Below are 13185 nucleotides of genomic sequence, written 5' to 3'. Positions count from 1 at the left end.
CCTTCACACACTCACAGAAATTTAAAGAGCACATTAAGTAGTTCACAAATGTTTCCTAACATTTTCATTTGGATTTTTTGTTTTTTTGTTTTGAATTTAAAAAACATTACTTCTGGTTAGAATTTGCAAGGAGTTACAATGTCCCCATGTAATTATGTAATTGTCAGTTTAACATATTATTGAGCAGTATGTCACTAAAGGTCATTACACAACAACAGACCAGGTAAACACATATGGATACAGAACAGGGCCATTCAACTTCAGAACAGATATTCTATTATGATAAAATGATGGAAACAGGTCACACAAACTTGTAGTCATAGTAAATTGTATTTCTCTCTCTCAGTTCACTTACTTTCAAACTTTACAAAAAGACTTGCTCATACTTGTCATTTTTATAACTTTTAAAAAAATAACTATCTAGAGTGAAAAGAAAAACGTTATACCACGACCACTTGTGTAACCGCTACTACTACAACAGATCAGCTGACATTTTTAATGCTATTTTTGTTCGTGAATAATGACCCTCACATGTGTATCATACCTTGGTTGATGCACTTCCTGGTTGAATGCAATAAATCTACATACAGGTGATAAACCTTTCTGATAAAATGCCAGTGTCAATCTTATCTTTTAAAAAATTGCATTGACTGCAATGTCATTACAACCAAGTTATTTTTATAAGAAATCCTACCAGTTGCAACAGCTATATACAGTATACAGTACAGGGTGTTTTTTTCATGCAGTTATTACAGAAAGGAACAGCTGTCTAGTGAACTTTGAACTTTGATCCAGGATATCAAGGAGCTAGTTTCTGACAAGGGAACATACCCTGTTCCAATATGGCTGCTCAGTCTGTGATAAGTACACGGTGAAAACTGAACAACGACAGAGATCACTGGTAAACACAACGAGTTTCTTGTTTAGTCATCCTTGTGACTACATTGTAATTCCATACTGGTATTTAACCATTTACCATAACTAACTTTCCATCAACTCCAGGAGAGGGCAAAGTTGACTATCACTCAAGCATACCGGCTGTCTCTACCAGATTTGAATCGTCATTCAATTGACAAATTTTTATACAGATATTTGTGTTCCCGGAATAAAAAGGAAACCCCCTGGAGGGATGAAATCCAGATTTAAGAGTGGCTTACTGAATATTATCATTGCAACCTTCAATGTATCCATAGTTGTAATAAACACAATCAACCTTTAACTAGCATTTAACTATGTCTACTAAGCAGTCATCTGGTCAGCAAGAACAACTACCTGTAAGGATTAAAGGCAGTTCAAATTGTCCACACCACAAACAAAAGGAGATCATTTTTATTTGTAATGATTGTGATGAAGAACTTATTTGTGCCACATGCTGCGTTACATCCCACAAATCTCATGAACTTGTGGAACTCTCTAGTGTGAGAAGTCAGAAAAACAGTATGCTACAAGAATTCATTAATAACACAGAAAAACATGCTCTACCTCAATTGAAAATGGAGGTCCAAGCAACCCAAAAGGAAATGACAGAAAACAGCCTTCACATTTGTGGGCTTCGTTCCAAAGTGACAGACGAGGGGAAAAGGTGTAAACAAGAAATTGATGACTTGATCACAGAAAATATCAAAATTTGTGACAAGATTGAAATTCTGAACCAGAATTTGCTCAAAGACCATATCACTCAACTGCTGAACCAGATATCCTCTCTGGAGAGTCTTCTGAATGAATGTAAACAAACACTTCAGATGGGAACAGCTGTTCTTGTACATGACATGGTATTGGATGTCCAAAATCTGGATTCCAAGATCCCGAGTTTGCCTAAACAACAATGGCCAGAATTTCATTCATGTCAAGACACACTCGACAAGTTGAAACAAGTTGTTGGCACTATTTCTATAAATCAACCCCCAAAGGAAAAATTTATAAAAATCAAACTACGAAGGGAACCAGAAGTACAATTACGATTTAAATTTCGACATCACATCACCACAATCTGCCCCACACAGAACAGTCAAGCCTGGATCTGTCATTTTGAAAGCAACTCACTAGAGCTTATTGACATCAAAGGACAGATACAAAAGGTAATCAAATGCCAACATCAAATCCGAGACATCAACATATCAACAAAAACAGGACACATTTGGTTTTGCTGTCGAGAAGAAAAAATAGTCTGTGAAGTGTCTTCATTGTCAAAAGCACCAACCATCAAATTCAGAACAAATGACCCACCATACAGTATCTGTGTGACTAAAGAAGGTTTCGTTATATTGGGAACTGAAAACAAAGTAAGTATTTACACAGAAAATGGTGTAATACTACATTCCAGCACACGCCAGACCTCTGGGATTGCTTCACCAGGGGAGATAACCCAATGTCCCCTGACTGGCAACATTGCTGTACTGAGTGCGGAAGTTCTGAAAAGAGATGATTCAGATGAAGATGATTGGAAAGGACAAATCATCATCTACAACAAAAGGTTACAAGTGAAATCAAAGTTCAAAGGAGATAAAATTCAGACAACAGGAGCTGTGAGAGAGGAAACAATTGGCCCAGGATCTATAGCCTATGACAGAAATGGGAATCTGGTTGTGGCCGACATGAAAAGAAATACAATTGAACTGATAAGTGGATTAGGACAGCACATCAAAACCTTGTGTTGTAACACTCAGGGTCAGGGAGCGTTAGGACTCGAGGATGGCCAAGTACTCTGGACAACGTCTAAACCATCACCAGGAAAGTGGGAAATACAGGTCCTTAAATACTACTCTGTCTGAACCAGCCAGGAAAGTGGGAAACAGGTCCTTATATACTACTCTGTCTGAACCAGCCAGGAAAGTGGGAAATACAACTCCTTATATACTACTCTGTCTGAACCAGCCAGGAAAGTGGGAAATACAGGTCCTTATATACTACTCTGTCTGAACCAGCCAGGAAAGTGGGAAACAGGTCCTTATATACTACTCTGTCTGAACCAGCCAGGAAAGTGGGAAATACAGGTCCTTATATACTACTCTGTCTGAACCAGCCAGGAAAGTGGGAAATACAGGTCCTTAAATACTACTCTGTCTGAACCAGCCAGGAAAGTGGGAAATACAGGTCCTTAAATACTACTCTGTCTGAACCAGCCAGGAAAGTGGGAAATACAGGTCCTTATATACTACTCTGTCTGAACCAGCCAGGAAAGTGGGAAATACAGGTCCTTATATACTACTCTGTCTGAACCAGCCAGGAAAGTGGAAAATACAGGTCCTTAAATACTACTCTGTCTGAACCAGCCAGGAAAGTGGGAAATACAGGTCCTTATATACTACTCTGTCTGAACCAGCCAGGAAACAGGGAAATACAGGTCCTTAAATACTACTCTGTCTGAACCAGCCAGGAAAGTGGGAAATACAGGTCCTTATATACTACTCTGTCTGAACCAGCCAGGAAAGTGGGAAATACAGGTCCTTAAATACTACTCTGTCTGAACCAGCCAGGAAAGTGGGAAATACAGGTCCTTATATACTACTCTGTCTGAACCAGCCAGGAAAGTGGGAAATACAGGTCCTTAAATACTACTCTGTCTGAACCAGCCAGGAAAGTGGGAAATACAGGTCCTTATATACTACTCTGTCTGAACCAGCCAGGAAAGTGGGAAATACAGGTCCTTAAATACTACTCTGTCTGAACCAGCCAGGAAAGTGGAAAATACAAGTCCTTATATACTACTCTGTCTGAACCAGCCAGGAAAGTGGGAAATACAGGTCCTTATATACTACTCTGTCTGAACCAGCCAGGAAAGTGGGAAATACAGGTCCTTATATACTACTCTGTCTGAACCAGCCAGGAAAGTGGGAAATACAGGTCCTTAAATACTACTCTGTCTGAACCAGCCAGGAAAGTGGGAAATACAAGTCCTTATATACTACTCTGTCTGAACCAGCCAGGAAAGTGGGAAATACAGGTCCTTATATACTACTCTGTCTGAACCAGCCAGGAAAGTGGGAAATACAGGTCCTTAAATACTACTCTGTCTGAACCAGCCAGGAAAGTGGGAAACAGGTCCTTATATACTACTCTGTCTGAACCAGCCAGGAAACAGGGAAAGTCTGAACCAGCCAGGAAAGTCCTTATATACTACTCTGTCTGAACCAGCCAGGAAAGTGGGAAATACAGGTCCTTAAATACTACTCTGTCTGAACCAGCCAGGAAAGTGGGAAATACAGGTCCTTAAATACTACTCTGTCTGAACCAGCCAGGAAAGTGGGAAATACAGGTCCTTAAATACTACTCTGTCTGAACCAGCCAGGAAAGTGGGAAATACAGGTCCTTATATACTACTCTGTCTGAACCAGCCAGGAAAGTGGGAAATACAGGTCCTTAAATACTACTCTGTCTGAACCAGCCAGGAAAGTGGGAAATACAGGTCCTTAAATACTACTCTGTCTGAACCAGCCAGGAAAGTGGGAAATACAGGTCCTTAAATACTACTCTGTCTGAACCAGCCAGGAAAGTGGGAAATACAAGTCCTTATATACTACTCTGTCTGAACCAGCCAGGAAAGTGGGAAATACAGGTCCTTATATACTTCTCTGTCTGAACCAGCCAGGAAAGTGGGAAATACAGGTCCTTAAATACTACTCTGTCTGAACCAGCCAGGAAAGTGGGAAATACAGGTCCTTATATACTTCTCTGTCTGAACCAGCCAGGACAGTGGGAAATACAGGTCCTTATATACTACTCTGTCTGAACCAGCCAGGAAAGTGGGAAATACAGGTCCTTAAATAGTACTCTGTCTGAACCAGCCGGGAAAGTGGGAAATACAGGTCCTTATATACTACTATGTCTGAACCAGCCAGGAAAGTGGGAAACAGATCCTTAAATAGTACTCTGTCTGAACCAGCCAGGAAAGTGGGAAATACAGGTCCTTAAATAGTACTCTGTCTGAACCAGCCAGGAAAGTGGGAAATACAGGTCCTTATATACTACTCTGTCTGAACCAGCCAGGAAAGTGGGAAATACAGGTCCTTAAATACTACTCTGTCTGAACCAGCCCGGAAGAGTAGGAGTCAGATACATATGTCAGTAAGACTTACAATAGAAAAGAATTTACTTTAGTGCCAACATGTATATAATTTCAAGTAATGTGCTGTAAGGATAAAAACAGTTTGAAATATGTTGAGTGTGGAACTCTGAACTCTGACCTACTTTGGTGACAATTTTTGTCTAAAAATGAGGTCACTAAATAAAGGTGTTTTAAGGTGACAATAGAATTACAGAATATGACAGAGATAATTACATGACTCTACTGAAAGTGTATTCTTCTGACTTTTGTTCTAAGGATGTTTGTATGGAAGTATTTCAATACAACTCCGTACAATAATCTCATCTGGTGTTTCATATGCTTTCTTATTTATAGCTGTACTTTTAAGCTAGAGTAGAGAGCTTAATACAACATTTAATAGAATTATGTGGATTATATCTTGTGATGGAGCAGTTGGTTAACAGCATTGACAATTTCATTGTATTAACCATTGTTGTGGTAATTCTCTTGAGTATAACTCTGAAAGCATTTATTAGATTCAACAAAATATTGCCTGAATTATCACCACAAATGACAATATCAAACACGAAGGCCATGGCCCTTAACGGTCATCTGACAATCACCAAATGAATGCTGGTCTGACAAATCAGGTATTGAATTCACATTCAAATGCAATCATGTTTCAGACCAAATTTGGTTGAAATCTGTCAAAATGCTAAGAAGAAATAGTACTTTAACGTAAAAATTTACTGACAGCAGACACCGCTCAACAACGAACGATGCACAATAGCCAAAGGTTGTATCTTGACCCTTTGGGTCAGATGACCTTAAAATGTAAATCTCAAGTTGTTGGACAACTTTCTTTGATTTGGAAAACCTGAAAATAAAAATTTCATCTTGTTTCCTGATCTTGCAAAAAAGTGGCTATTTGAATGAAAACCACAAAAACAAAGCACACAACCCCATCTTGATCAAATTTTTTCTATAAAAGTCTAAAACAGTTAGATTTTATTATATGGTCAAATAAAAGATTGAAACAAGCATTTTATTTAAACTTTTCATTTTCGGTTTTTTTTTTTATCATTCTAGTATCATTCTATAGCAAGTTATTGATACAGAAAAAGAAAGGGAAAAAAGGTTGCCCTGAAAAACCGCAGAAAAAAAATAAAGAATATGTGAAAATGTTTGTTTCACATATTTTGATACCTGTAGTAAACAAGAGGCCCAAGGGGCCTTAACGGTCACCTGAGGAATATATGTCAATAATCTGGGGATTTTAAAATGTTGCAAAAATGTAACAACACTTGTGCAGGACCATGTGTAAAACATCTGTACCAAGTTTGAACATGACCTACCCAATGGTTCTTGAGAGGAAGTCCATAATGTCTTAGCCAGGGTGGCCATCTTGGATTTTGAATCGCCCCAAAAAGTTAAAACATTTGCCAGGACCTTGTGTAGAACATTCGTATCAAGTTTCCCCTTTTTCCCCCTCCTGGGGCCATGCCCTTTTTCCTCACCAACTTGAAGCGGCTTCCCATGCAGATGCTTTCTGCCAAGTTTGGTCAAAATCCATCCAATGGTTCTTGAGAAGAAGTCATTTTAAGAAGGTTTTTACCTATGGCCCCTTTTACATCCCTTATGGGCCCCAAAGGGGACATAATCACTTTTTTCAACATAATTTCATATGTCCTTCACTAAGGGATGCTGTCTACCCAATTTGGTTGAAATCGGTCAAAGTTGAATTTTTGACCCTTTTAAGCGCCCCCATGTGGGGCCATTTTTGTAGACTTTGCCATAAGGACCCTAAATATCAAATATGAACTTAATCTGACCGTTGGTTCATGAGAAGAAGGTTTTTAAAGATTTACCTAGTTTTAACCCCTTTTTCCCCCTTCTAGGGCCCTTATTGCGGTTATGCCCTTTTTCTTCGCAAACTTGAAGTGGCTTCCCATGGGGATGCTTTGTGCCAAGTTTGGTCCAAATCCATTCAGTGGTTCTTGAGAAGAAGTCGAATATGTGAAAAGTTAACGACGCACGACGACAGACAAATCATGATGGCAATAGGTCACCATGAGCCTTTGGCTCAGGCGACCTGAAAAACAAAGTGCAGCAACAATTGATTGATGCAAATTTTTGAAATTACATTTTTGGGAAAAACTGTGATTTTCTTACCTTTGATGGTTCATAAATGATTGCTTTAAATCCCTTAATTCTCAATTTCAATATTTTGGAAAAAAAGGAGATTTTTTTTTTATATATTTAAAATTGATCACTATGGCTTTGAAAAAACATTCATGTAAATCAGTTTTTAATTGGAATAAATAACATTTTCAGCACCATGTCCATAGAAGTACGACTTGGAGGAAGTGATATAAAGACTTACTGGTCATTCTCTAACTATCAGAAACAAGAAAACAACTCGTCTAAATGCTGTCACAAAGACATCTATTCTCTCAATCAACTGACAGTTTTGCTTTTGATGTTATATCTATTACATTTAGTTATCATATATTTGATTTGTTGTGGGTTTCTGCTTGAATTTTCACGAGAAGTTACTTATTAAACAAATATACTATCATATTAGCTAAAGATGAGAAATTATTTATAATAAATAGAATTATGTAAACTGCAGTCGTTTTACTTCTGGTGGTATCAGAATTATGATCAGTAAACAAATATACTATCATATTAGCTAAAGATGAGAAATTATTTATAATAAATAGAATTATGTAAACTGCAATCGTTTTACTTCTGGTGGTATCAGAATTTTAACATGTTTTGATTGGCTGACAGGTTGAACTTTGACCAACAGGGCCCTTCACACACTCACAGAAATTTAAAGAGCACATTAAGTAGTTCACAAATGTTTCCTAACATTTTCATTTGGATTTTTTGTTTTTTTGTTTTGAATTTAAAAAACATTACTTCTGGTTAGAATTTGCAAGGAGTTACAATGTCCCCATGTAATTATGTAATTGTCAGTTTAACATATTATTGAGCAGTATGTCACTAAAGGTCATTACACAACAACAGACCAGGTAAACACATATGGATACAGAACAGGGCCATTCAACTTCAGAACAGATATTCTATTATGATAAAATGATGGAAACAGGTCACACAAACTTGTAGTCATAGTAAATTGTATTTCTCTCTCTCAGTTCACTTACTTTCAAACTTTACAAAAAGACTTGCTCATACTTGTCATTTTTATAACTTTTAAAAAAATAACTATCTAGAGTGAAAAGAAAAACGTTATACCACGACCACTTGTGTAACCGCTACTACTACAACAGATCAGCTGACATTTTTAATGCTATTTTTGTTCGTGAATAATGACCCTCACATGTGTATCATACCTTGGTTGATGCACTTCCTGGTTGAATGCAATAAATCTACATACAGGTGATAAACCTTTCTGATAAAATGCCAGTGTCAATCTTATCTTTTAAAAAATTGCATTGACTGCAATGTCATTACAACCAAGTTATTTTTATAAGAAATCCTACCAGTTGCAACAACTATATACAGTATACAGTACAGGGTGTTTTTTTCATGCAGTTATTACAGAAAGGAACAGCTGTCTAGTGAACTTTGAACTTTGATCCAGGATATCAAGGAGCTAGTTTCTGACAAGGGAACATACCCTGTTCCAATATGGCTGCTCAGTCTGTGATAAGTACACGGTGAAAACTGAACAACGACAGAGATCACTGGTAAACACAACGAGTTTCTTGTTTAGTCATCCTTGTGACTACATTGTAATTCCATACTGGTATTTAACCATTTACCATAACTAACTTTCCATCAACTCCAGGAGAGGGCAAAGTTGACTATCACTCAAGCATACCGGCTGTCTCTACCAGATTTGAATCGTCATTCAATTGACAAATTTTTATACAGATATTTGTGTTCCCGGAATAAAAAGGAAACCCCCTGGAGGGATGAAATCCAGATTTAAGAGTGGCTTACTGAATATTATCATTGCAACCTTCAATGTATCCATAGTTGTAATAAACACAATCAACCTTTAACTAGCATTTAACTATGTCTACTAAGCAGTCATCTGGTCAGCAAGAACAACTACCTGTAAGGATTAAAGGCAGTTCAAATTGTCCACACCACAAACAAAAGGAGATCATTTTTATTTGTAATGATTGTGATGAAGAACTTATTTGTGCCACATGCTGCGTTACATCCCACAAATCTCATGAACTTGTGGAACTCTCTAGTGTGAGAAGTCAGAAAAACAGTATGCTACAAGAATTCATTAATAACACAGAAAAACATGCTCTACCTCAATTGAAAATGGAGGTCCAAGCAACCCAAAAGGAAATGACAGAAAACAGCCTTCACTTCTGTGGGCTTCGTTCCAAAGTGACAGACGAGGGGAAAAGGTGTAAACAAGAAATTGATGACTTGATCACAGAAAATATCAAAATTTGTGACAAGATTGAAATTCTGAACCAGAATTTGCTCAAAGACCATATCACTCAACTGCTGAACCAGATATCCTCTCTGGAGAGTCTTCTGAATGAATGTAAACAAACACTTCAGATGGGAACAGCTGTTCTTGTACATGACATGGTATTGGATGTCCAAAATCTGGATTCCAAGATCCCAAGTTTGCCTAAACAACAATGGCCAGAATTTCATTCATGTCAAGACACACTCGACAAGTTGAAACAAGTTGTTGGCACTATTTCTATAAATCAACCCCCAAAGGAAAAATTTATAAAAATCAAACTGCGAAGGGAACCAGAAGTACAATTACGATTTGAATTTCGACATCACATCACTACAATCTGCCCCACACAGAACAGTCAAGCCTGGATCTGTCATTTTGAAAGCAACTCACTAGAGCTTATTGACATCAAAGGACAGATACAAAAGGTAATCAAATGCCAACATCAAATCCGAGACATCAACATATCAACAAAAACAGGACACATTTGGTTTTGCTGTCGAGAAGAAAAAATAGTCTGTGAAGTGTCTTCATTGTCAAAAGCACCAGCCATCAAATTCAGAACAAATGACCCACCATACAGTATCTGTGTGACTAAAGAAGGTTTCGTTATATTGGGAACTGAAAACAAAGTAAGTATTTACACAGAAAATGGTGTAATACTACATTCCAGCACACGCCAGACCTCTGGGATTGCTTCACCAGGGAAGATAACCCAATGTCCCCTGACTGGCAACATTGCTGTACTGAGTGCGGAAGTTCTGAAAAGAGATGATTCAGATGAAGATGATTGGAAAGGACAAATCATCATCTACAACAAAAGGTTACAAGTGAAATCAAAGTTCAAAGGAGATAAAATTCAGACAACAGGAGCTGTGAGAGAGGAAACATTTGGCCCAGGATCTATAGCCTATGACAGAAATGGGAATCTGGTTGTGGCCGACATGAAAAGAAATACAATTGAACTGATAAGTGGATTAGGACAGCACATCAAAACCTTGTGTTGTAACACTCAGGGTCAGGGAGCGTTAGGACTCGAGGATGGCCAAGTACTCTGGACAACGTCTGAACCATCACCAGGAAAGTGGGAAATACAGGTCCTTAAATACTACTCTGTCTGAACCAGCCAGGAAAGTGGGAAACAGGTCCTTATATACTACTCTGTCTGAACCAGCCAGGAATAGTTGAAGAATCGGATTGCCATTAACGAACATCAAAGATCCATACATTAAATGTACATAACAATAATCTGATGTACAACAACAAAGAACAAGTAACACTCACGTTTGGCTAGACACACCATTAGAATGTTGCTTGGTGACCGAAGATTTAGAAACTACTTTTGTTATCGGGTAAAGAGATATTTATTTGTGAAAAAGTGTTATTGAGGCAAATTTTCAAAAGTTTAGTATCAACAAGCAGGGTTTTCCATAAGAGCCGGTCGCCGGCCAATTTGACCGGCTACTTTGATCGTTTGGTCGCCTACACCAATCCAGTTCCGTAATAATGTTCTGTACATGACTACACGTACACGGCAGGACAGCCTCCTACTTTCACTACACAGTCTACTACTAACAAAATTATGGAAAACCCTGAACAAGAGGTCAATGGCTACATAACTGGTGAGCTACTGGCTTAACTTTTAATCAACTTTATTATTTATTTCAATACTGTATACTTTTTATTTGTATATCTTATAACAATGCAGAGTTATTACTCTAAATGTCAATATATAGGTCACTAAAGGTCACAGGTCAATCAAGTCACCAATCAATCTGTAATACTACTGATATTGATTAATGGATCATTCTGTTCATTTTCTTTTATATTTTATTGTCACAGTTTATCAAGTTAGACTTACAATACACAACAGTGAGTTGTTTCTGGTCTAATAGTTATATACAGTAAAACCTGGTTATATTGAAATCCTTGGGGAATGACAAAATACTTTAAGTTATCCAGGTTTCAATATAACCAGGGACTTTGTTCACTGTTCAATGAATATCTTATCAATGTGTACGATAGTGTAAGGTACAGGTAAAATATTTGTATATGCAACAAACAAAACACAATATATCTGCATCTCAATTAACAGTTTATAGTTTTAATTTTTCAGAACTGTCCATATTGTTGCTTAGTAGTGTACTCAGATTGATTCTCTTACAATGTCACTTTTAGCTTTTTCCTTTTGATCAACAGATTGAATCAGTTCCTACTTTTCATTGATCATAAGTTGTGTACGTGTTTTGTGGAGGAAGCCATCAGAACTGTCACTCTGTTTCTGTAGACTGACTTAGGTATGTGTCCGAATAGCAAACAACACACTGATTAATACTGATTGATATATTTCTGTTGTATCCAACTTTTACATGGTTATTGACATCGTAATCACCAAAGTGTGACAACACCTTCAATTGTGGGTCAAAGTGGCTTCCAAATTAAATGATGTGAAAACAATAAATTTGTGTTGCTTAGAGATAGAATTTACCTTTCAAATGAAGCGGGATTGCAAATTGATTGAGTTCAAATTAAGCGGTATATAAACACAAAGACAAAGAAGATATTTTGCCCTTGTTTGATTTTATTTCAAATTAAGTGGTATTTCAATATACCTGAATTCATATCAAGTGGTATTTCAATATATCTGAATTCATATTAAGTGGTATTTCAATATATCTGAATTCATATTAAGTGGTATTCCAAGATATCTGAATTCATATTAAGTGGTATTTCAATATATCTGAATTCATATTAAGTGGTATTCCAAGATATCTGAATTCATATTAAGTGGTATTTAAATATATCTGATTTCTAATTAAGTGCGTATGACTGTATACCAGGTAAAGAAAAGATATAAATAGAGATGAATTTTCTCTTATGTTGATGTAAAAAGTAAGTAACTTCTATTGAATAAACAGAGTAATTTCCACATTACTTGTAGGAGTTGGTGTAACTCTTTCATAAAATTATATACATTTATTTGATGAAATTGGCTTGTGATCCTCAACAGTGTGTGGCCAGTGTTATATGTATATGGCCTGTATCTGCTGGGGGGATGAATCCAATATCACCAAATATCTATACTTAATAGTTTACATCATAATGCATATCAGTACAATAATACTGATCATGTCTCGGTCTTTTTTTTTTTATAATTTTTTATTTTTCAAAGATTTTTCAAAACATAAATGTTTTACTTGCAGCCTTTCAAAGCCACACATGCCCTCACACACCAATACACAGACACGCCATACAATTTAAGGGCCTAACATCATTTTCACTCTAAATTGTACATAACATATCATTATCATTCGCAAAGAATTACATGTATCAAACAAGCACCAATCCTCATCATCATCATCAAACATCAATCATCATAATCATCATCATCAAACATCCAGACTATTAACCAACAGAAAATATAGGTGGCTACGGAATTTGGCCCAGCCCATACCTTCTATGGGATGAGTACACACACACACACACTCACACACCCTCTCTCACACGTATATACACACACATCCTCACAAGATCATACACACATTACATATGACAGATGGGAAAGGGTGAGGCGGAGGGGAAGGAAAGAAGGGGCAATGGATTGAAGAGGGAGAAGAGAGAAAGAAACAAGCTGGAGGGCTTTATCAGATACTGTCTATTTTAACATTTACAGTTAATATATAGGTCAAAATGAGGA

At 37.1% G+C, this 13185-nt stretch overlaps 3 protein-coding genes across 3 annotated transcripts in view; 2 read left to right on the top strand and 1 right to left on the bottom strand.

Moving 5' to 3' along the window:
- LOC132561640 (protein virilizer homolog) overlaps window positions 1-13185 on the bottom strand; it is a 99551-nt gene that overhangs the window by 46915 nt on the left and 39451 nt on the right. The window lies entirely within an intron of this gene.
- LOC132561630 (uncharacterized) lies at window positions 1233-2771 on the top strand. The gene has a single exon (XM_060226331.1). It carries the CDS (start codon window positions 1233-1235, stop codon window positions 2769-2771), a length of 1539 nt encoding a protein of 512 aa, XP_060082314.1.
- On the top strand, window positions 9071-10609 carry LOC132561629 (uncharacterized). Its single transcript, XM_060226330.1, has one exon. It carries the CDS (start codon window positions 9071-9073, stop codon window positions 10607-10609), a length of 1539 nt encoding a protein of 512 aa, XP_060082313.1.

Source organism: Ylistrum balloti, unplaced genomic scaffold (genome assembly GCF_031769215.1).
Source record: "Ylistrum balloti isolate Yb309-2 unplaced genomic scaffold, AGI_CSIRO_Ybal_v1 Utg371248, whole genome shotgun sequence".
Classification (NCBI taxonomy): Eukaryota; Metazoa; Mollusca; class Bivalvia; order Pectinida; family Pectinidae; genus Ylistrum; species Ylistrum balloti.
Note: the sequence above shows the minus strand (reverse complement) of the source record. Positions and strands in the feature narration are given on the sequence as shown.

Excerpts from the sequence above, each read along its gene's own strand:
- LOC132561629 (XM_060226330.1), top strand. The coding sequence starts at position 9,071 with ATGTCTACTAAGCAGTCATCTGGTCAGCAAGAACAACTACCTGTAAGG.
- LOC132561630 (XM_060226331.1), top strand. The coding sequence starts at position 1,233 with ATGTCTACTAAGCAGTCATCTGGTCAGCAAGAACAACTACCTGTAAGG.